The 25293-nt window shown below is 32.2% G+C and overlaps 1 protein-coding gene across 1 annotated transcript in view; it reads right to left on the bottom strand.

The window, feature by feature from the left end:
- The window catches only part of CWC22 (CWC22 spliceosome associated protein homolog), a 51119-nt gene that overhangs the window by 7306 nt on the left and 18520 nt on the right, over positions 1–25293 (bottom strand). Inside the window, exons 5-16 of the mRNA XM_037000378.2 lie at positions 23992–24237; positions 20952–21080; positions 19316–19484; positions 18878–18931; positions 16263–16398; positions 15967–16173; positions 15812–15874; positions 11718–11825; positions 10483–10564; positions 5786–5846; positions 2411–2488; positions 1578–1730 (exon numbers count right to left, since the gene is read on the bottom strand). Of these exons, the coding sequence (XP_036856273.1) occupies positions 1578–1730; positions 2411–2488; positions 5786–5846; positions 10483–10564; positions 11718–11825; positions 15812–15874; positions 15967–16173; positions 16263–16398; positions 18878–18931; positions 19316–19484; positions 20952–21080; positions 23992–24237 (1486 nt within the window). The remainder of the gene's footprint in view (positions 1–1577; positions 1731–2410; positions 2489–5785; positions 5847–10482; positions 10565–11717; positions 11826–15811; positions 15875–15966; positions 16174–16262; positions 16399–18877; positions 18932–19315; positions 19485–20951; positions 21081–23991; positions 24238–25293) is intronic.

The following is a 25293-nucleotide window of genomic DNA, read 5'->3' as shown; positions in this document are numbered from 1 at the left end:
AGAGTGAGCAATAGTTATAACTAAGTGTCCTGTAAAATTATGATTTTTCTTCATCTTCAATCAGAATTATCTCTGGATATTATCTCTTGTGCTAACACATATTATTTCTTGGCAAAGTTTAAGACTACTTCTATATGCTAATTTTCAAAATGTTAAGATGCTACAGAAATAGAGTTCATTCTCTTTCTTGAGTAATGTGCTTTTTATAGCAGGGTATATTCTGTCTTGAGCATATAATGCTGAAGCAAAGATTACTAGCTCCTAAACTTCACTAACCAAAATGTGGGAGTATGAGGGTTTGTGGCAAAATGGCATTTTAGAGCATTAGGCTATTATATAGTACATATAATACATGATAAGGTAAAGACAGAGTGATGACTTGTTCTGAATACTAAGACAGGCTTAAAAACTGAAGCTCACATAGAGATGGTTTGGGGCAAATAAAAATAAAAGAAACCTCCATATTTTATGAGTTATGTGTTCCATCTGCATCGACCGTTTAAAACTTTCCTTTGTTTTCCCAAAGAGAGGGAAAAAATAAGTAAAAATTGTTAGGAATACGCTCCTAGGTTAGCTAACAATATACCTATTAATGCAGCTGGACATACTTTATGTTAAAATATTACAAAAATCTATCCAATGTTTATAAGCTCAGTGATGCTGCTTCATTCTACCATTAGGTTGTAGGATTCTACAATGTGATCCTCTTCTTTCTTTGTCCTTGAATGTAATTTCTTTCTTCTTAAATTCCCTCAGCAACTTTACTTTTCTTGTAATCTATCACTTTTTGTCTCGTATTATTTTTATGGGCATATCTTACCTCTTCACTTACATGGTAAGCTCCTCGAAATTAGGGACCATATACAATTCACTATGAATGCCCAGTATCTCTCTTAGTGAATGGGCACATAGTTGGTGACTAAATAAATGGTTGTTGAATGAAACTAGTTTTACAGTAAATGCCAGATTCATGAATACATTTCAAATTCCATCCAGTGAACATTTCCCCATTAAGAATATCTTTTCTTATTCTAACATATGACTACAGGCACTCCTCTCTACAGCTTACTCAAACTCAGTGTTTGCTAAAAAGAACACATTCTGCTAGGATAATCACTTCACTCATGTCCTAACTAGAGGAGCCACTGACAGTTATTCCCTCAGGAAATGGGCAGCTAAGTCAGGGATGTATGACCCTCAAACTACCGGTGTAAGTGAATATGAGTTCGCATGCACATATGTGCACACAGAGAAGATGAAAACCTGTAACGTTTTCCCTGAAAACACTCCTACCCATCACTATTAAAAAGTATTGTGATATTTAGATTGTTAATATCATCCACGATGGTATTTTCTACATTCATATATATTATTTACTTACCTTTTGGTCCCAAGTTACATGACTTCCCATGTTACAATATAACTTAAATGATAGCTATTATAGTAAAAGGTTGCTACAGATTTCATTTTAAAGTACATTTCCTACATAGCAAAAGTGTGGCTATGTTAAACTTCATACCCATTTGAGAAAAAAAGGGGATTAGGAAGGAAGAATAATTATTGACCCATCTACTTACACTCCATGGAAGTGAGTCAGTGTATAAGAGGTGAGCAAACATCTTAGCAACATTTCTCAACTTGTTTGTTTCCAAGCGGTGGATGGTATCATATTGTTCTTTGAATATACTTTCAAATGACTCCATGTATTCTTTTTTTAGCATGCAAAATCGCTAATAAATAAAGAAAATTGAATGTCAACACCATTATGAGCATATTAAATCCCAAATTTGTTGAACCAAAAATTGATAAATATTTTGTGTATCATACCACTCAATCTTTTTGTGTTGTACGATACGACACTCAAAAAAGAAGTTAATATGTATCATCTCTATCTACCTGGGACTCATATGCTAAAAGAAAATTATACAGACAGCTAACTGATCACAGACACATACATACACTTGTCTACTATACAAATATACTTCTCTGTGGGTAGAGTTTAGACTTAAAAATTATTTTAGCTCATACTCTATTTGTGTTGCCTGAATATGTACCTAACTTCAGAAATTGCTTTCTAATTTTGGAAAAAAACAGCATTTAATTGTCCTCTTTTGGAAATTGTTACAAAGCATGTATAATTCCAAAAAGTTCTGGAAGAGTGCTATGCAATGTTAAGACACTATAAAAATAAAGTGGGAAGGGTGGAAGCTGCAGAGAGTGGGAAACCTGAGGGAGGGGGAACAATTTGCTTTTAGCAAAGATACATCATTATATTAGACAAGGCCACAAGTAGACCTATTAATTCACAATATTCATATTAATAATTACCATATTGATTTCATTAAATTTTAACAAGAAAAAAAAGGCTAGATCATTAAATTTCAACAAGAAAAATGAGGCTGGAACTCACCCCAGCTAATAAGCCAAAAAATTTCTCATACGTCCTTTGTTGGGCACAGCAATCAAGTATCATGTTGCAGAGTTCTTTCTATTTGGAAAACAAATTATATTCATGATTCAAAACAATGAATCCACGCTGCATGATAATTTATATATCGACAACCAGAATTTTTAAATAAGGTTTTAAAAATACAACACTTCCAAAGCTATGTGAACTTTAGTTACTAAGACAAAATAAAAAATTCAATCAATGTCAAGCCTACAGTTCTTTAAACCAGGGCTGACAGGTTCCATAGTTGTTTATGCTAATTAGATTGATTAGAGAATTTTAAATTCATGTAAGTAAGTATGTACCACTTCCAGAAAACCTTGTTTATGAAACAGATACATCAAGAGACTGAATATACTGTATTCTAAAAAGATTGACACAGAATTCTTTTAAATACAGATCACCAGTACAACATCTAACAACTCAGTTATATACCTTCCAAAGATTTAAGCTCATATTTAAGGAATATATTTAATTAGAATAATTAAGGCTGAATTTTTCTAGCCGCAAGATACATGTTATGCACATAGGTCTGTCGATACAAACAGATGCAGTCATTCCATAACTGCTGGAATAACATTGTTCAATCAGTTATTTACATGCCTTGAAACCCTATGAAAATCCTGTTGAACTAATAAACACAAGAATAAATCCAGGATCAGGAAATACCATCATCACAAATGATTTACAATTAACAAATATTAATTCCTGATATAATCCTAATAATACATGTGTTATAGCAATTTCAAAGGTGACAAAAGATAGGAAACATGGACAAATCAATGGAGACAAAATGAAAAGAGGCATAAATTTGTTCTCTGACCACTGCTGCAGAATTGACTAAATATAAATATAAATCTTCTATAGATTTTCTTATCAGAAAGCTTATAATTGTTTTTTTCCAAATACAGCAACAGTAATATATTTGCTTTCTATAAACAGCAAGCCTATAAAATATAATGTATACCCTTTTAGTCCATTTTTACTTTTATTTAATTTTACCTTTATGTTTTCAATTAGCAATTTTGACATTTTGCTATATTTAATAACATGAGATGCAATCTAAGCAAATATAGTAAATATTGTAAGAAATTAAGTCAGTATGTATTTACTACATATATCTACATGCAAGGGGGAGGAAAGGAACCCTGGATAAACACAAAACAGACACTCCAGAATACTGTTGTCCAGCATGGTAGCCCCTAGCTACATGTAGCTATTTAAACTTAAAATTACATAAAATTTTAATTCCTCAGTCACACAAGCCACATTTTAAGTATTCAAAAGCTACATGTGACTAGTGGCTACTGTACTGAACAGTGCAGAACATGAATATTTCTATCACTGGAAAGTTCTATTGGACATCACTGTTCTAAAGCTGATAATCTACTTTTAAGTCAATCTCCTCAAAGGCTTTACTTCACAATATAGGGTTATTTTTAGACATCATTGTATTACTAAATCATTATTTTTAAAGATTAGTCACAAGGTACCTCAATTAAATGAATGTTTACAAATGTCCAAGTTCTGAAAAGGTATTTCATCAAAATTTAAGATAGTACTAAAGATAATTAAAATGAGGTTTTTGAGTTTTACCATATTATGTTAATTTGATGTATTAAAAGGCATTTTCCAACTTTTTCTACAAACAGTATTTTAAAGTAACATGTTAATCAGGGTTTTAAACAGTATAACATGGTAATATGCTGATATACTGCTAATAAAGTCAGTAAACTTGAAAAACAAATTACTTCCTTCCCTAGACTAAATGCAATTACAAGAATTATTCCCTGTGGCTTATAATAATTAAATATTTTAACATTTTAATTAAATATTACAGTGATTTTAGGGAAAGTGTTTTGAGTACATGAAAATAGATACACTAAGAAATACTCTTCCAAATGTTATCAAAATATTTTGAGGTTAGTTCCAGAACAACTATCGTCTGGATTAATATTAATAACATTTATAATGATTTAGTTATACTCATCAAATAATGTGACAGACAATACAGTAATTTCAGTTTCAATTATAATTTTAAAGGTTAATTCACTAACTTATTTGCTTCCAGTGATGACATGTCAAGTGCTCCCAAAGTACAAACAAGTATACTATTATTAATATACCAATAAATAAACTTTAAGTGGGAAAAAATGATGTTTAAAACTTGAAATGAATCATTTCTTTTTAAAATTCAATGCCACATCATTTCAAGAATCAATGTTCTAGAACACACGTTGGTAAATTTTTCTGTGTAAGGCAGGTAGTAAATATTTTAGGCTTTAGAGGCCAGTTGGCTTCTGTTGCAATTAGTCAATTCCACTGCTATTGGGTGAATGCAGCCATATATATCAAAGAATGGGCATGGCTGCATTTCAATAAAATTTTATTTACAAAAATGAGTGGTGCCAATTCCTGTAACAGAGCATACTTAAAGTCTTAAGACAAAGGACTTGTATCTCTTGAACTTAACTCAGATAGTGAAGGAGATCTTTTAGAAGAACTAGAGACCAAACAGCCTAGTAGAGCATATATATTAACTCTGGCATTTGTGCTGAGTCTACTACATGTAAAGCAAGATGTGAAATACAAAAACCCTGAAAGTCTTGGCCCAGGTTCCAAGGATCTAAAATGTAGATGGGCAGAAGGCAATACACATAATACAACTAGAAAAAAATGCGCAAGGGAATCCATTCCTTCTAGTCTTTATTATCCTTTCTATTAGGGTTCTATGATACTTTGAATGGTCAAGTATACTGAGTTTTTACACTGTGAGTCCAATGGTGAAGAGGGGGATAATATGTACTTTATGGATCGCTGAATCTCTCAGTCAGAGTACTTGACACATAGTATATGTTGAATATAATTACTGAATGAATCAATGAATGAAAAAAAGATACAGATTCTTTCATATTATTCTATTAAAGAATTTAACAACATGCACAGTGATCTTTATAATTTCTACCACAAAAGAATGCTTTAGTGAATAAAGTAGATGGACCATGTAATTCATTGAGGAACAAATTTCCTACTGTATTTAAGCCACTATTTGATTTACAGGCAACCATTCAGACATTTATGTAAATTGTGGTGGTTCCAGGGAGATTCCCTCCTTTTCCCACATCCCATTCAAACAGCTGATTTAGTTCACTGGAGTGAATAGCATATATGAACTCTCCACTACTCCTGAGTTTTGAATTATTTTAAAATTTTAGAAAATCTAAATTTAAAATATGAATATTTAATACTGAGTTGTTACAAGTGATGAAACCTTTTAACTGTCAAACATTTTTATAGCCAATACATATTTTCTAATAGAAAAAAAAGTAAACATACTGTTTGGCTTTCAGGAAACTCCATTTTCAACAATTTGTGAGCACATTCTTCAAAATCTAAACTGTAGAGATGAAAATGGTCACAATAGTTAGGTTAAAAACTTTCAACGTAGTTAAAATGTAGTACTTTTTTATATGTAAGAACCTTACTGTAATAATTGTCTTAAATATTTTACTATAATTTCATATTGTATTATGTATATAAAAAAGACACAGCTCTAAACTTTACAAAGAATGAAGAATTGATATATGCTACAATGTGGATGCAACTTTGAATTATGCTAGTAAAAGAGAGTCAGACACAAAAGGCTATATATACAGTATGATTTCATTTATATATAAAATGTCCAGAATAGGCAAATATATAGACACAGAAAGTAGACAATTTTTATTACACTGCTAAGTATTTCCACTTCTCTCTGATCTAAGTCAGGAAGAGGTTAAAGATACTCCAGAAGCCCAGCATGACATCTACTGCTTAATCACATTTACAAATCACTTTAATTCATACCCAAGCACAGGGCTTCTACAGTTTATAAAAACTAAGCACAAAAATAGTAAAGGACAGAGTCACTTAAAAGGAAAAAAGTTTGCTTTTATAACATTCATGTAAATTGCACTAAAAATATTTTCAAATGCTTTATTTGTGAGAATTATCATATCAATGTGAATGTGAATCAGGGATAATGCCAATATATTTGTACTTTTTGTAGAATATTCAAGCCCTCATTCTTTGATAACAGCGGTAAAAAATAATAACCCACTGAAATATAATAATTATGAATTTAGTTTTATAGTTAATCTGTACCCCTTACAGATTATACATATAGGTAAGATTAAACAATATGTCACAGTAACATGAAAATATTAAACAGTAGTTGATAAACTTTAATATACAGCAATAGCAAAAAGTATTTAAAAAGATGTGACATTTTCTTTCATACTTTTTTTTTTTTAACAGGATTAGCACTCAGGAAAACACCCTGCAATTTCTGAAAGCAAGTAAAGTAGTCGATGGAAAAATTTTACAACTTTTCTTTTCCCTATTAAGTGAAGGATCAAAGAGAAGGTAAACTGTAAGACAGTCTGTTTTCCTTGTTCTTGTTTTATTTTAAAATGTATTTGATGACTCCCTAAAGTTATTAGAAGTTGCACTAAATATAAATATTAAATGAATTAGATATGCTTGATATTTTAGTTCTTAGCTTGTTGCTAAACCAAATGGAATTCCAGCTTTAACACAAATCAACAGTGACTGAGAGAAGGGTAAAGAAAAAAGATTTACATGACACTGGTTTTCATGTTTTGTTTACAAACGGTTTTGTTGATGTTTCCAAATGAAGAAACTTTCAGTTGGTAAGAACATGATAGTCCAACCTCCCTCTGATACTATAGTTTCAATAATAAAAACCAGACTGGATCAAAGAGGAATATCTTAATATTCAAAAGCAAAGCCATTTGTAAGTTTTATGTTTGGTATAATTAAAAGAGGTCATTGAAGGGGCCAGAACAGTAAGAAGGTAAGAGTACTGGTGAGATCACTCAACAAGTCTGAAATGAAAATAAATTAAAAAATTAAATCACACCTCAACAAACAAAAAGCAAATAAGCCAATTAAAAAATGAGCAGAGGAGCTGAACAGACACTTCTCCAAAGAAGAAATTCAGATGGCCAACAGGCACATGAAAAGATGCTCCACATCGCTAATCATCAGAGAAATGCAAATTAAAACCACAATGAGATATCACCTCACACCAGTAAGGATGGCCAACATCCAAAAGACCGACACCAACAAATGTTGGCGAGGATGTAGAAAAAGGGGAACCCTCCTATACTGCTGGTGGGAATGTAAATTGGTTCAACCACTGTGGAAAGCAGTATGGAGGTTATTCTGAAAACTAAAAATAGAAATACCATTTGACCGAGGAATTCCACTCCTAGGAATTCACCCTAAGAATGCAGTAGCCCAGTTTGAAAAAGACAGATGCACCCCTATGTTTATCACAGCACTATTTACAATAGCCAAGAAATGGAAGCAACCTAAGTGTCCATCAGTAGATGAAAGGATAAAGAAGATGTGGTACATATACACAATGGAATATTATTCAGCCACAAGAAGAAAACAAATCCTACTATTTGCAACAACGTGGATGGAGCTAGAGGGTATTATGCTCAGTGCAATAAGCCAGGTGGAGAAAGGCAAGTATCAAATAATTCCACTCATCTGTGGAATATAAAAACAAAGAAAAAACTGAAGACAAAACAGCAGCAGACTCACAGAACTAAAGAATGGACTAACAGTTACCAAAGGGAAAGGGACTGGGGAGGATGGGTGGGGAGGGAGGGATAAGGGGAAAAAAGGGCATTACGATTTAGCACACATAATGTGGAGGTGGGGACATGGGGTAGGCAAGGCAGTATAGCACAGAGAAGACAAGTAGTGACTCTATAGCATCTTACTATGCTGATGGACAGGGACTGTAATGGGGTATGTGGTGGGGGCTTGATAATGGGGGGAGTCTAGTAACCATAATGTTGCTCATGTAATTGTACATTAATGATATCAAAATAAAAAAAGAAAATCAAAAAATAAAAGTAAATAAATAAAATAAAATCACAGAGTTCAGCTGTCAGAACTTAGTTTTGTTCTTAAGGTTTCCAAAAGGGAACTATTTGTATAAAATGTCATATTGTCATCTGACTTGGTGATTATATTTCATTCTTGGTTGCTAGGTTGGTATACTACTAACATAAGACTTCAGGAAAATACAAAAAACTGGAAAAAACTACTACTCAAAAATCTGTAATCCAACCTCCTCTCAAGATAATCACTGTTAATAGACTATGTATTGCTTCTAGAATCTGCCTACCTATTTAAATAGTTAAGATAATACTACTGGCATAATAGTTTATATTTTATATACTTTTTCCCCCAGCTAACATCAAATCAAACCACTTGTTCACATCAATAACAATTCTCCATTAACCTAATTTTCAACGGTAGCATAAACTGGACATTTTGATTATTTGTAATAGTAAGACTTTTTTTTTGCACTGAACAATTCTGTATATAATTCTGTCAATATGTATTTATTTAATACAATGAAAAAGAAGGATCGAATGGCATAGACACTAAACCATTGATTCATATCACCAAAAGGCTTTCCATGAGTGTAATTTAAATTTAAATTCCCACCAGTAATGTTGATGTGCAAATCACTAAAATCATTAGTCCTGAGTATTGTTGGTTAAGAAAAAAATTTCAGCTATCTTAATGACCAGTAAGAGCACTTACTCCTCTAGTGATATTTGAAAACATTTTTTTTATAATCCCTTTACATGAATCTCCCAACCATGTCTAAACATCTTTTTATCAGTCTTATGTTTCTATCCTAAAATTTGCATAAGCTTTTAAATATAGTAACCATTGTCATATATACATTTTTTTTTTACTAGACATTTGGGGGCTCAGAACTCCTAACAAATAGTAACACATAAGGTATTAGTTAATGCTACTAGGATTGGTCTCACTATGAAATAGGGCTATTACTTGTCTAATGCTTTAATTTTCCAAATCTTTTGTGTGATTCAGAGATTATCAAGGTTAAGTCAACTAAAAGAAAATTTTCTTTTAGATAATTATTCAAAGAGCTCTATTGTAACTCTTCAAAGTTAGTGTTAATAGCAATATTAAAATAATGAATCTGTTTACAATTGACTACTGCTCAATTTCTAAAAAAAGGACATACAAACAAAAGGAAACTCTAAGAGGAGTAACCTATAATAAGACTTTCTCATTTTCCACTTAAAGTTTGTATGAAAACAATATTTAATAGTTCTTTCATGTGAAATGCAAATAAATATGTAAGGATAAACCAAAAACATTTCTAACCAATGGTTTGCTGTTTAACATTTCTCTTTTTGAAGATGAATCAAAGCCAAAAAGTTTTCAGACAGACTGAAAACAAGATGACTCCTACTTATGAATCACTTTTGCTATTACAACATACTAAATGGAAATACACAAAACTTAGTAACAAAACAAACTGTTCCTCCTCCAATGTAAAATGTAAACACTATGCCCACTAAATCAATAGGTTGATTTGCATACAAAACAGATAACTAAACATTTAATATTTTCATTTATTTCTCCTCAAAACTAAATTCACAGCTTTCAAAGGCAATAGGTTGTTTTTATGACATCACAGTTCTTAACTTAACATTACTTCAAAGGGTACTCAAAATCTTCCTTATTCCTATTCCCATCTGCAGAATAAATCAGTGTTCACAAGTTATCCAAACAGTGCTTCTTTGCTTAGGACCAGAATTAGAAACCAATTTTGAAAAAATATTAATTTCTACTACACATTAAATACTGTATATATAGCTAACTATAAATCAGAATTGTTTTTAGGGTTTTTTTTTTAGTGATATTTAACTATAAGGAATGACACACTTAAAAAAAACATTTAATTCTGAAATACAATTAGACCTTACAAATAAGTAAAGACAACTTGTTCTTGAAGTGAGGAACCAACAGTAGGGACCTATGAATTTGGACTCAGGACAGGGGTAGAGAGGCATGTAGTCTGAAATCCCTGAAATGACATTTTGCTTTTTGTCATCAGATTTTAAAAATCCCATCTCTTTGCCCATCCTCTCCCAAAAATACGGGTCAACTGAGCTACAGTATCTTACCTTGACTGAATGGCAAGATAAATTGTACGACGAAATGATACTAGATTAATTTCTGTTTTGTCATGAATAGTCACTTTTTGTCCTGAAAGGAAACATAATTATGAAAACACAAAAATAAATGTGAGGCACTGAAAATGTATCTTTGTATAACAATATTTTCATAAATATTTAGAATTTGAATTTAATAAAATACTCTTTCTACAGTATAAATTAGTATTTGTAGAATTCAAAGTAACTATATCTAGTCTTTTGCCATATTTTACAGTACTTTAATAAGTTTTGTCAGCTGAAAGAAGTTAGAACCACACCAGGAAAACTAATTTTGTTTGTGTATCACCTGCTTATTTAGACACTATCAAAGGATGCACTCACGCTATGGTTTGGTAAAGCATTATTTCTAGAATTATAAACAGAATCTTGATAATTTGGAAAAGCTGTAACTTATGGTTAGAAATTCAGTCCACAGAGCATGCCATCATATTGACCAGGTTGGAGTATCATGACAGGTTGGATGGGTCCAACATGACTGTGTACTTGTCAAAATGTTCTCTCTACTGAATGGAAAACTTTTCTTATAAATTATTGAATAGTTTTTATTGAACAGCATTTTCACAACAACAAAGAAATTTTAAAGTTAAATGTAGTACATGGATAGGAGATGTAGTAAATTAATATCCTACGTATGTATGTTCTGATATTTTAACTGAGACTTAACCAAAATAAAGTTCTAAGCGTATTTTTCTGTGTAATAATGTAATCAAAGCTGAAGAGGAAGAACATCATGCCTGCTCTGTACAAATATAGCTTTTGGCCTCCCCACTCTATTTTCGCCAAAATTAATGTAGCGAATATCTAGTTGCTCTCATCTGTCACATTCATGCCAGGGTTACATAAATCACATGCATTCAACATGAATGCACCTTTTTCATAGTTTAGAATCAAAGGCATAAAGTGTCAAATTAAATTTATGATATTAAAAAATAAATTTCCTCAATACTCGTAGAGCAGGGTTTTTCAACTTGGGCAATACTTTTTGGACAGGATAATGCCTGTTTGTGCAGAGCAGTCTTGTGGCTTACAGGATGCTGGACAACATCCCTAGTCTTCACCCACTAGGTATCAGTTGCATCCTTCCCAACCCTTCACAATTAAGAACTACCGTTTTAGAGAATTGTATTAAAATTGATTTAATTTCCAAGTATTTAGAATATTATTTGAGAAAGTTATACTTTTACCTTCTCCATCTTCTTCTCCTTCTTCCTCCTCCTCTTCTTCCTCCTCCTCTTCACTACTTCCAGCATCTTGATCTGTGTTTGAGTCACTGTCTCCTTCATCAAGAATTTCTGTAGTAACAAAGTAAGTTGAATAAAATATCAATAAACAAATGATGCCAATGAATCTTATTCTGAGAAGATCACTCTCAGTTCACTGAATGAAATCTCTCATGGTTTAATAGTTTATCAACCAACAAAGATGATTACATAGGCCTTATGACACTGCCTTGGTGGTCAGAGAGCATTGTAACTGATTCAAGTAGAGAGAGGTATCATTCTTCTGCCACACAGGAAGTGGCCATGAGACAAGGAAGAGATGAGAGGAACAAAGAAACAGTATATGAAGCTTTTCTAAAAGAGCAAGATCACTGGAAAAATAAATTATGAATGGAAACTAGCATATTGTAGTCAAAATATTATTGGTTCATCATCAAGAAGACGACGTATACAAAAAAGTTAAAGTTAGATCCAGAAATCAAGAACACAGGCTAAAAATATTTTTTGAAAGATTAGAGGGAACAATTGCATAATTTAGTGTTCACTTTAAATAAATAGCAATGAGATTTTTATCAAAATGTCTACCTACTAAATTGAATATTATAATCTATTCCAAAATTTTCCATATATAAATGGAAGTAGAAGCTTTAAAACCTTTAAGAAAATTGGTAAGTTGAGCACTTTACTGGATTATCACTTCTTAAAATACAAGTCACATTCAGAACTGGACAAAAATAGTGATGTAAATATGAGACTATGCAAGCCCAATCACCATGTTAATAGTTAACAAATGGCAAAAATCGAAATTATATTTTGCCAATGGTGTGTGCTCTATTAGTCTGATAAAGGATTTCAGAAACCTGGTCAAGACTATCTGCACTTCTATTTTAACAAGAAATTTTTAACACAAAGTTTTGGGGTCAACTCATTTTTAGAAAAATGCTAATTTCTTCATATTTAACTAGGCAGTATAAATCAGGAGCCACTATAAAATTCAATGTCAGCAGAGAACTTCACACTATGAAGAATTAATCATTTAATAGAAATGGAGAGTTATCATTCAGCCCTCAGCTGACATACAAATCTCCTTAAGAATATTTATAACAAATGATTTCAAGAAATAATAGAAAGTTGTCTAGTTTATTATTAGATAGACTTTTAAAAGCGGAAACTATTCAGTATTCAACAGTAGGAAGACAGGCACTCCTGCTGTTTTCCCAAATGCTGTAAGACCTAAAACACAAGTACACCTGGGCCACTCTAAGGTGCTAATTACTAAAGCTATGTGTGCTTCCTGCTGTGGCCATTTTCTTATGCCAGCTCCAGAAGATTTTATGAAAGAATGAAGGTCAGATGGATTGTCTAGTCCTTTACATCATCCTCTCCTCATCTCTCCACTTTAAAATCTACTTACTGAAATCTCTTATGCAATGACAACTGGATTTCATTAACTGAATGAAGCAGTGGTTTTAGCATATGGCCTGTGAGTCCCTGTGGGGATCATTGAGACCTGTCAGGTGGTAGGCGAGGTCAAAGCTATTTTCATAATAATACCAACACATTATTTGCCTTTCACTGTGCTGTAATCAGCATGGGGAGTCCAAATGCAAGGGAGTTAAAACTGCTGCGGCCTGAACACCAATCAGGGCACCCAACGTTACTCGCAGTCATTGTGCTCTTTGCTACCTCATTCTTGTAGTAGGAAAAAGAGCCAGTTTCACTTAAGAATGCCCTTAAAGAAGAAGCAGAAAATTATTAATTTTATTAAGTTTCAGTCCTTGAGTGTAGGCATTTATAATAATCTGAGTAACAAAATATGAAGTTTGTATACAGCATGTCTGTTAAAGACAGATGTACAATACTGATGGTTACATCAAGAAGAAGCACTTGTGTGACTATGGTTTACAAGATGAGTTAGCTAGCTTTCATTTTAATTGAAAGAATGGTAAAGTATACTTGTTAGATATTTGGCAGATATTTTCTCAAATATAAATGAAGTGAGGCTGTCACTTCAAGGGAAATAACTAACCACCATGGTATTTGCCACCATGATAAAGTTAGAGTTTTCAGGAGAAAATTAGAATTTTGGAAAATGTATATCCATTCCTGGGGCTTGACAGCTTCCCAATAATTAGACTTTTCTGATAAGAATGGTGGCAATATTAATAAATATGATTTTTGGTATTACATTAACATGTTAATTTAATTTTGATAATGTTACTGTGTTAACACTTGGAAGATGTACATAACTCAGAGAATCAGTATTTTCCACATGATAAATGTTACAAAACAATGCATCAGTAAAAGATCCATTGAAACTGACAAGCCAATTGATTTTAATGTGAGAGTATGAAAATTCATGGATATTACTGGTTTCACATTGTAATTAATATTTAAGAAACTATTAGTTATTAAATATTAGCATATTAAGGGGTAATATACACATTATTAAGTAAAGGCTATAAAAATAACTCTCCTTTTTCCAACTACATATCTATGTGAGGCTAAATTTTCCTCACATACTTAAATCAAAACAACCTTATTGCAACAGATTGAAAGCAGAAAAAAATAGGATGTTTCCTGTTAAACTGTATAAAATACATAAAATATGCCATTCTTAAATATTTTGTTTTTTTGTAATGCAGTTATTTTCATAAAAATATGTAATATATATAAACATCTAGTTTATTATTTTGAAATAATGTAATAAGTATTATAATATTCTCTTTTAATTTCTAATAAAGTAAATGTCAGTAGATATAACCCACATAAACTAAAGCTCTTGAAGTCCTAAATAATTTTCAACCATATAAAAGGATTTTGAGTCCAGAGTTTAAGAAGTGGTGTAATAAAGGAGAATACTTTTTCCCTGGCACTGGCTAACTGCTGAGACTGTAAAAAAACGGATGGGGAATTGTCAAGCTAAAAAAAAAAAAAAAACATGCATAATAAGGATTCCACAAAACCATTTAGAATTTTTGAAGGAGACTACAAAAAAAGTAGTTCATAAGAAAAGAAGACAAAATGGGTGTAAGGAATTTCCGTGTTTAGAAACAAAATTATAACAGCAAAAGAAAGCTGGTCATTGCAATGAAAGGTCCCTAGGAAATCAGCATCAAAGAAGAGAAATCTATTTATAGTCCCAGATTTTTAAGAAACGTATAGAAATGGAAAGCTTCTTACACCTTTACATTATACTCAGCATTCGACCTCTCAGCCTGACTAACGCATAAGAAGGCACGCAGTGACGGGAGTTTTAGGTCTCTGCATTCTCTTCCTAGGAGCTTTCAGAGCAATTAAGTACTTAAGTAAAATCACAACTCAAGGGAAATAAACCCATGAAAGTATAATATAATTATAAAATATAATTATATGATATAATTTTATAAGTAGCCTTGAATATTACCTTTAGAAGGAAAAGTATGATAACGAAACATGGGGAAAAAATATCATTGTCTAAATACTTGTTCTGTGGCAATACACATTTATCCTTACACAAACATCAAACAAGTAACTTATTCTAGGTCACTTAGCTACTAATGGCAAAGACAAAATACAAACCAAAGTCTGTCCAAAGTTAGTGCTTGCAATATATTAATGACCTACAAATGATAATAATCAATTCATACATTTATTAAACACAGATACTATATCTAGTGTTGATTGATTTTATCAGGGTATTAATCTTCACTGAAGAAATAATAAAGTATAGCACTTAATTGAATATTAAATTGGGTGTCAATTTAAGCAGCAATGCTTTAGTGGTCATAAAGTTAAATAAAGGTCACTACTAATATGGGGAATATGTCTTATGAGGGATGAAACTTAAGGATTGCATAATTTAAATAGAGGGAAAAAGGAGAAGGAAAATTAGGTAAATAATTTAGAATGAAGTAATACCACGGAGAAGTACTAGACAGAAAGAAACAACGCATGGGGGAAGTGAAAGGCTTTAAAGGACAAGAGATTTCATTAGGTTGGGGGGGGCAGTAACCTCTACCTTCCTATCAGTATTACATAACTACATAAATTGCTTCTATTTATAAAATTCTACATACCCTTCTTAATAGCTTTGTACTTCTCTTCATTCTCCATAAAATTAGGATCCATCTTGAAAACATCTTAAAAAATAAATTAAAAGTTAAGTAAGCGTTTATTTCCTGTATTAACATTTGTTGGTGCCCCACTTCCCAACCTGCATTCCCTTATTTACTAAGAACATCTTCTGGATTATAGTCATCCTCCAGGGGGAGCATATGAGTGAACTGATCTTCTTCTTCCACTAAGTCAAGTCCTTCTAGGATAATAGGGTGGTCCTTGAATCCATCTTTCCGTACAGCAAACATCACTTCAATCATATACTGAACTCTCTTGTCAATTTCAGACTCATGGAGAATGTTTCGAAGGCGTTCAAATATAGCTAATATTAAACAGGAAGACAATAAATAAGCAATAAATATTATGATATTCAAACAAAAGCTCAATATCAAACCAAGGACACATTCTTACCATTGATGCCTCTTGGTGACACTTGTGTTAACTTGAGGCCACATTCCTTGAGAAAACCAATAGCTACTTCAACACTATCATCTGTTGGTCTTTCCAGGAGCAAAGTGAGCATTTCTAAACATAAAACCTCATGTGCCTTAAACACAATGAAGACATACAGAATGAGAAAATGCTTTGACATATATGAACATACTACTGATAGTAATTTTAAAAATTAGTAAATTTGGTTTTTGCAGCAATATTGTACATATCATGAGCAAAGTTTTATAATGTATGCAGAAATATTCCACAGATGGGATATAATTTTTCTTTTACTTTCATTGTATTTCTATTAAGTATTTCCAGATAATTATTCCAAATATCTAAATTTATTACAGTGGATACAACTATTTGACTTACCTCTAGAAATAATCATCTTATACATTACATATAGGAAATACAATACACATTAGCTACAGGAAACACCATAATTAACCTTAAAATATAAGTTAAAAATCATATACTAATATTTTTAATGAGATATTTTTATAATCACTATATGAAGAACAGTAATATTATTATTTTTATAATGCTTTTGTCCATAACCACAACTCTTAATTTCCACTTTCCAATTTATTCTATCAGCCACTCTGTTACATAGCAAATAGTTCTAAAATTACATAAATAATACTTTTATGAGAAAATATTTTTAAGTTTCTGGTACACAAGGACACTTTTCAATACTTTCTCTATTTTTTATTTTAACTAAATCAAGCTATTTACCCTAAACATGTTAAAAAATAAATGCTTATAAATAATGTCAGGTAGAATGGGAATATATTTCTATTGAACTTTGCTGTGAAAAGTAAATGAACTAGGAAGCCTGTTCAAAATACCTTGTGTATGGCTATCTAAAGTCAAACACTTGTTATGTGGAAGGAAAATGTGTACATCTCAACTCAGGAAAACAGCCTCTTTACATTGAGCATAATATTAAAAATACATATTGTCTGTATTCGGGGGGGAGCTGGAAGGAGGGGTCTAACAGTCCTTAAAAAAATTTTTTTTAATTTTTTATTTTTTTTCATTTTGGTATCATTAATATAAAATCACATGAGCAACACTGTGGTTACTAGATTCCCCCCTTATCAAGTCCCCACCACATACCCCATCACAGTCACTGTCCATCAGCATAGTAAGATGCTACAGAGTCACTACTTGTCTTCTCTGTGCTATACTGCCTTCCCCGTGCCTCCCCCTAGGTTATATGTGCTAATCGTAATGCCCCTTGTTCCTTCTCCCTCCTTTCCCACCTACCCTCCCCAGACCCTTTCCTTTTGGTAACTGTTAGTCCATTCTTGAGTTCTGTGAGTCTGCTGCTGTTTTGTTCCTTCAGTTTTGCCTTTGTTCTTATACTCCACTAATGAGTGAAATCATTTGGTACTTGTCTTTTTCCACCTGGCTTATTTCACTGAGCATAATACCCTCTAGCTCCATCCATGTTGTTGTAAATGGTAGGATTTGTTTTCTTCTTATGGCTAAATAATATTCCATTGCATATATGGACCACATCTTCTTTATCCATTCATCTACTGATGGACACTTAGGTTGCTTCCATTTCTTGGCTATTGTAAATAGTGCTGCGATAAACATAGGGGTGTATATGTCTTGGGTCTAAAAGTCTTACATCAGTGACAAGAAAATATTGTCCTGTAATTAGTTGGGGAGATCTAAAATATTTATTATAGCTTTTTTGTGGCAATGCCAAAACTATCTCAATATAATTGAAATATACATTCAGACACTAAAACATATTATTATCTGGGCTTTTACAGATATAAGAAATTAAGTCTGAGTGGTCTTAAGTAGCAAGTTATTGTAATAATATGACTAATTACATTAAAATCTACAAGGTTTCTAAGAGTGAACACTGGAAAGACTTTCATGTAGGAAAGAATTAAAATATTAATGTTAGAGAAATAAGACTAAGTGTGATTTTAGAATTCTTCCTTTTATGTATATTATAATTATACTTGATAACATACATCTGAAAGAAATCTTGTAGTATGAACAAGAGCAATTTTACTATTTCAAGTTTAAACAAAAGCTCGATCAAAACTCTCAAACAGCAGATGAATAATAAACAAAACCTGAACAATAATAAAATTATTTGCAATCAAAACTGATTAAATTATTTAATCTACTGTATTTGATAAACTGAGTCAAAAAATATTTGACTATATATTATGTAGTTGCAGGAAATAGTTTTTTATAGAATATCAGATGGTATTAGGTTCTCTTGAATGTCAGATACAGGGGAAAGGAGAGGAGGATATACCAATTTTATTGTTTTATAAATATGACTAAATAACATCCCTTTTGGAGGAATAATTTTTAGTTAAATAACCATACATACTATTAAAAGATCAATTTGATAAAACACTGATTCTGGTTCTTTTTTATCAAAGATATTAAATACATTTATTATAGTTTTAAACCTGAAACTAAAATATCATCCAAGATACTTATCTGAAGGACTATAAATTAAAACAAAAATAGAAATATGTCACTAAAGCGGCATCAAACTTGTGGTCCGATGCACTGAATGGCAGGAAGTTTTGAAGATAATTACTTACCACATTTTGATTAATAAGATGTGCTACAAATTTTGAAGCTGTTAGACAAAGTTGCTGAAAAGAGAAGGTAGAGATTAATCTACAAACTAAAGCCAATTTTCCTTTGTCTATAGAATCTTCAGCTTACTTATATGCTCTACATAAAATATGTAACACACCACGATAATTTTTACATTATAAGAAAGTTGTAAGATAAAAACTAATCCATGTGAAAGACTGCCATTTCTGCCTAATTATTTATAATTCTCAGTAACTACAGCCACCATTTTTGTGGCTCATCATTAGTGGCTAGCATATTTAGTAGAATAAACAAGTACTCATGAATTACAGTTTAGAAAAATAATTCTTATGCAGAAATAACCTTTGCTTATTACTGTTGATACTGGCTTACTCATCTGCCCCTACGTGACAGTCTATTTACAAGCCCATTAAATATACCTTATCATTTCTTCGATAGCCTTTTCGAAAATTAAGAATTAATCTCTTGAGAATTAATTCTCCAATTTGTGGAAATTTTGAGTTGATAATTGCCACTAATGCTGCATAAACATGGGTAAAGATTGGAGAAGCACCCTGTGCTTGCAAAACTGATCTGGACAGCAGGCCTCTGTTTAAAAAAGAAAAAAAAAAAAAGAAGTCAAAGATAATCTCCAATTTAATTAGTAAGCAGTATTACTCCTGTGTAAATAATCACAAAAGCTAAAACTAGACTAGATTTTCACCACATTATCTAGGAGAAGAGTTTGCCTTACTGATAAATAAAAACTGCTTTTGAAAAAACAAAACTTCAATTTATACTTTGTAAAATAGATTCTACTTTAATTTTTTCTAATTATAATTCTTCTGCATATGTTTGCTATAGTCATGAATTTGAGTTTTTTAAACTTTTTATGCTAATTTAACATTTTCAAACATGTGAAGGAACAAAAGAACTATTTCAGAAGTACTAAACTCAGACTTAATGTACTACTTCCACTACAGATCCACTGTTTATACAATAATTAATTCTGTGTTTAAGATAAATATTTGGATGGTCTCTAAGACTATATTTTTTAAAATAAAAATTAAGAAATGGAACATTCCCATGAGAGAAAAACACAAAGCACTGCAAGAATAATGCTAAAAAAAGGACAGGAAAACAAAAAGTTCTACTTCTAACTCACACTGAAATGGGTACGTTTCTATATGTATTTGATAAAGGGAAAGATGCAAGGTGGCCTAACTTAAGTTATTTTTGGCAATATAATGATAAATAATTATTTGATTGCCAAAAGGTAGGAAAACAATGCCTTGATAATTACCAGGTTTAGGTATGACAACTGAATTACTAGAGTAGAAAATGAGCAAAGAGCCCAGCTTACAAGCTCTAAGAGATCTTGCACAACCCATAAAACTTCTCTGAGTCTGTTTTTTTCTTAGTAAAATGGGAACTCTCTACCTGCCTTTGAAGATAATGGCTGCCTCTTGGTCCACTTTCTATACCACCAACATAGTACACCTTACTTTATACCCCCAAATGTTTTTGAGATGATACATCAGGACCATGTGAGATGACACAGCCCTCAGACTTTAAAATTAAAAAGAGAACATAGGATATCCTCATTTCCTGAGCCTTTTAAATATCATAACTACTTCAAACCACAGAGAAAATGGTTAGGTAATTCTTCTGCTTTTTAAAAATTTATTGTTGATCTTTCTCATTTCTTTCACATTCTCACTTTGCTTTTATTAGAAATTAAATTGGCTTGAGGGTAGCTCTTTTATATATATATACATATATATATATACATATACATATATCAATAAATAAAATATTACTCATGAGTTTAAATTATGGTATTCAGTAAACAAGTATCTGTGCAAAAATCATTGTTATATCAAAGCTTCTTAAAAAGAAATATTCGACAATCTTTAACTGTTGTTAGTAGCTTACATTTTTACAAGAAATGTATTTTAAAAAAATATTCCCAACTATGAAATGAAGGAACACAATAAATCAGTGGTTACTATTCTTGTTGTATGTTCCTTTGAAAAATTTCTATGAAATAAAACAAATAAAATAGTTCTTGCTTACCGTCCTCTAACTATATTTTCTTGAAGAAGTTCTTGAATAATAATGCCTATATTAGAAATGTTGACTTTGTTGATAAGACCATTGATTGACTTCTTTAGGGCCTCCCAGCTCATCCTCTGGTATGCTAAGCTAAAAACAATTGATTTTAATAAAGATGGAAATTTAGTTGACAATTACAGTAAGTGGTTATAGTAAGAACTTTAAAAAATACTTCGTGTTCCTTGGTTTTAACATTATTTTCACAAAATGACCCCAAAGTATATAACTATATATAATACACAGATTGTATCCTAAACTATATTTGATGTTCCATATGTTTGGTGCTCACTAATAAAATTATGTAAGGACGTACATGTATACTGAAATTTACAAGATTAATAAATTAACATGTTTTACATCATAACATTTTCTTTACCTAAACTTGTCATTAAAATATTTTAAAATAAAAGCAATTATTTTTTATTTTAAATTATAAGATAAACTAGCCAAATATAAGCCGTGAAAAGACAGTTTTTATTATGTCCCTTCTTAGTCTGAGATATTTGCATTCTGTTATTATGGTCTGTTGCCTGCATTCCCAATAGAAAGAAATGCTAAAATTTAGTTAGAGATTAGTGAAAATAAAGAGGTAACATTCCCCCCCATTCACATTCATGAATTGCTTAAATTCCATACATGGACTTCCTGAAGGTCTCTATTTAAGCATCCCTGTCTTGGAGTAGTATTACCAAGGAAGGGATTGTGATAGCAGTCTGTCCTGGTGGGGAAGAATACTTTATCACTGACAACATCCTCAGCAGAAACTGAGGTTAAGAAGCAGATCAACTTGCAGTTAATTTTATCATAGTGTCTAAATTCCCTATAGATCAGATCATATGCTCCCTTACTGCCTGCACTCGAGTAAGGCAGTAGAACACTCTCCCTGCCCCCAACCCGAACCCTTTCATATGCTACTATCTAGAGAAGTAAAATCTATGGCTTAACAACTAACCTGATCAATAAGATACTGCTGATACCAAATCAATCTCTCCTATTAAACTGGTCAAAAGACTACATTCAAATACAAATACTTCCCAATTAGTAAGCCTAAAATATGCCTGACTGACGCAGGGGGGCCATCAGGTGAGAATTTGGGGATCAACAGAGGTGAGGCTCAGAACCTCACCCCCCCTGCTTTGAGAGAAATCTTCTGCATCCGTGGATGTCTTGCTGCCCTTGTCTAGCCTGGATTAATACTTAGTCCATAGGCACACACCTGATCATCTGATCATCTACATTTGCCTTCTTACAGCACTAAACTATGTTTTCTACCTTTATCTTGCATCTACCTACCACTTCGGCAGTTTATTAAAAATAAAAATAATAATAATAATAGGAGAAATGTGGGATCAACATATAAATCAAGTACAAAAATCAAATGAATATTCATATTTGACCTGATGGTTTATAGGTCATATTGCATGATCAAAACCGAAAGTTTCTGTGATGAATGCCCTTGTACTGTTCACCATGTAAGAATTTATTCACTCTGTAAGAATTCGTTCACCATGTAAGAACTTGTTCGTTATGCTTCAGAAGATTGGAGACTGACGAGAATTAGGCTTGAGATGGATTAATGATTGTACATTGAGCATTGACCCCCCTATACTGAATTTTATTGTTGTTAACAACCATTTGATCAATAAATATGAGAGATGCCCTCTCAAAAAAAAAAAAAAAAAAAAAAAAAAAAAATATGCCTGACTGAGTATCTACTGACAGCAAACACTACAGAACTTCTCTTGGCGACTTTGACTTCTCGTTGTTTCCTTTACAGCCTAGGAACAGGCTTCAACTGTATATAAAATCATCTTCCATGAATTTATTTAAAATTGCATATATGTGAACTCTTCTCTGCCTCTTTATTCATAAAGAAGTAGGAGCTGGATTAACAATGCTTCAACTTTTACACTACAGATTGTCTTAGACTAGATTGGAGGCAGTGAATACGTCTCACTAATGCGGCCATTACTGCCTCCTCCAAGAGCAGAACGCCTAGATGATCTTAAGCACCCTCTAACCACAAAAGCCATCTTCAAATCCCTTTCCAACAAAGCACTCAAGCCACCACTACCAAGTGCTGGAATATGACACAGAAAGAGAAACTTATTCATTTTAAATTTAATGTCATTTAACATCCCTTTCTAGCTCATACATTTTTAAAATTTTTATTTCAAATATTTATACTTTATTTTATATAATGACATTTCTATTTCAAGCTAATTCTTGAAACAAATTTAGATTTCATTTATATAAGGCTCTCAGGTACTTTCAAGTTGTATTAAAACACACATGAAAAATACGCTAACACTCTTTCTTGGGTTCAACCGACATCTATTTTTCTTAAAGCTTAGCTACCCTCTATCCCAATCTTTTTACTAACCACCTGGAAGATGAGTGGCCATTTCAATCTTGGACCATACTTTTCCTAATTTCCTAAATACTATCTCATTTCACTTCGGTCTTGAAAACTTAGCTGTACTTCCCTACATAGCTCTTCATCATCCCAATTATTTTGAAAAAAGAAGGGAAGGTATTTTGAAGGTGAGTATTCATATATGAAATTTTACTGTTTGCCTTACTGTAGCAAAAAATTATAGTCTAACATGTTATAGTCTAGGAAAACAGAAAATTGTCAACATTGTTTCATACATTAGTACAGGGGTTGGCAAACTACACCCATGAGCCAAATGCAGACGACAGCCTGTTCTTGTAAATAAAGCTTTATTGAACAGAGCTACACTCGTTTGTTTAACTTGTTTTCTCTGACTGTATTCTTTAGAACAGCAGAGTTGAGTGGCTGCAAGAGAAATGGAGTAACACACAAAGCCTGAAATATTTACTATCTGACCTTCTACAGAAAAAGTTTGCCAATTCTTGGTTTGGCAACACTAGGAAGATTCACTTTAGTACTAAAATATCAATAATACTCTTGATTATCTATGAACAAGTTTTTCAATGAGGATATAATTGCCTTGTATATTTAGTGACATTGACATGCCTGTTTTTATCTGTAATCTGTTCTTGCATCATCCTGAGTTTTGCAGGAGGAATATATGCTCCACCAGTGCGAGTAAGGAGAGGGTCCAGATCTTCTTTCTTCTTCTTTGCTGTAGGTTCATCCTGAGCAGAGGAACTTTGGGTCACCAATGGTTCGGGGCTTCTTCTCCCAGGAGACGAGGATTTCCGGGACCTTTTCCGGTCCACATCTCTTTCTCTTTCTCTGCGTTTTTCTCGGTCTCTACTTCTGTGTAACAGTAATTTTCAAAAATGAAAAGATAATATAAATTATATTCTTAAATAAACTACATACCAAATGAGTGAGACCATTTGTGGGCTGTAAATTCAGACAAGGAAAAGTGGTCTGGAATAATGAGAAGTGCTTCACAGAGAAAATACAACTGAAATTAGGTCTTCAACACTTGACAGGATTTACAGTGGGGACGAGGGGAGGAGGATGAAGGGGCAAGGGAGGGTGGCATTCTGTAACTAGGAGAAGACAGAGTAACTACTGAAAAACTGAGCAAGCAAGGGTATTCAGGCCAGAATGAAAAAATGAGCAAGGGTGTTTTGGCCATTTCCTGGCCAGAATCAGGCCAGGAAATAATTATTATGTATAACAGTAACCGGAAAGATGAATTTTGAGTCAGGCTATGAAACCTTAAAAGCAACAGGCAAAATTTAAGTTTCTTTTACTGGAAGTGATGGGAAATCATTCATAGCTTCTGAGTAGGATAGTGACATGAAAACAGTGTTTCAAGGAGACAAATTGGCTTGTGAGGTACATGATAAATTGTATAAAGAGAAAACAGTTTATCTCTAAAAATGGCAATTCAGGAATAAGAATGTTGTAAAAAACTGTAATATTTGAAGTAGTTTCTTGATACCTGGTATTTTTATTAAAAATCTCAGACTATCAGAAATTTCTAGTTATTTGAGACAATGTGATAAAAATCAACCATTTTCTAGCCACAGTAACTTCCTTACCAATGTAGGTGGGTATTGGCTAACATCTTTAAAACATTCAGGGTATATTTTCTGAAACTATCAAGAACTAACAAGAAAGAGTGAATCCTTACTTTTTGCTATCTTTCTCCAGAGAAGAGTTTGTCCACTTAGCTGGTGTGAACATATACCACCTTGGAAGTGCAGATCATTCTGTTCATGCTTTGTGCAACCATTAGTTATATGAATACAATAATAAAACAAGTTTCATATTACTGCATTACCAGGAAATCACTGAATAGATTTTAGCTAAATCTAGAGGTATCAGTATTTGAGAGGGTGTGCAGAATGCCTAGCT

The sequence above is a fragment of the Manis javanica genome, chromosome 12, assembly GCF_040802235.1.
Source record: "Manis javanica isolate MJ-LG chromosome 12, MJ_LKY, whole genome shotgun sequence".
Classification (NCBI taxonomy): Eukaryota; Metazoa; Chordata; class Mammalia; order Pholidota; family Manidae; genus Manis; species Manis javanica.
The sequence above is the reverse complement of the archived record's forward strand: the minus strand, read 5'-3'. Positions and strand labels throughout refer to the sequence as shown.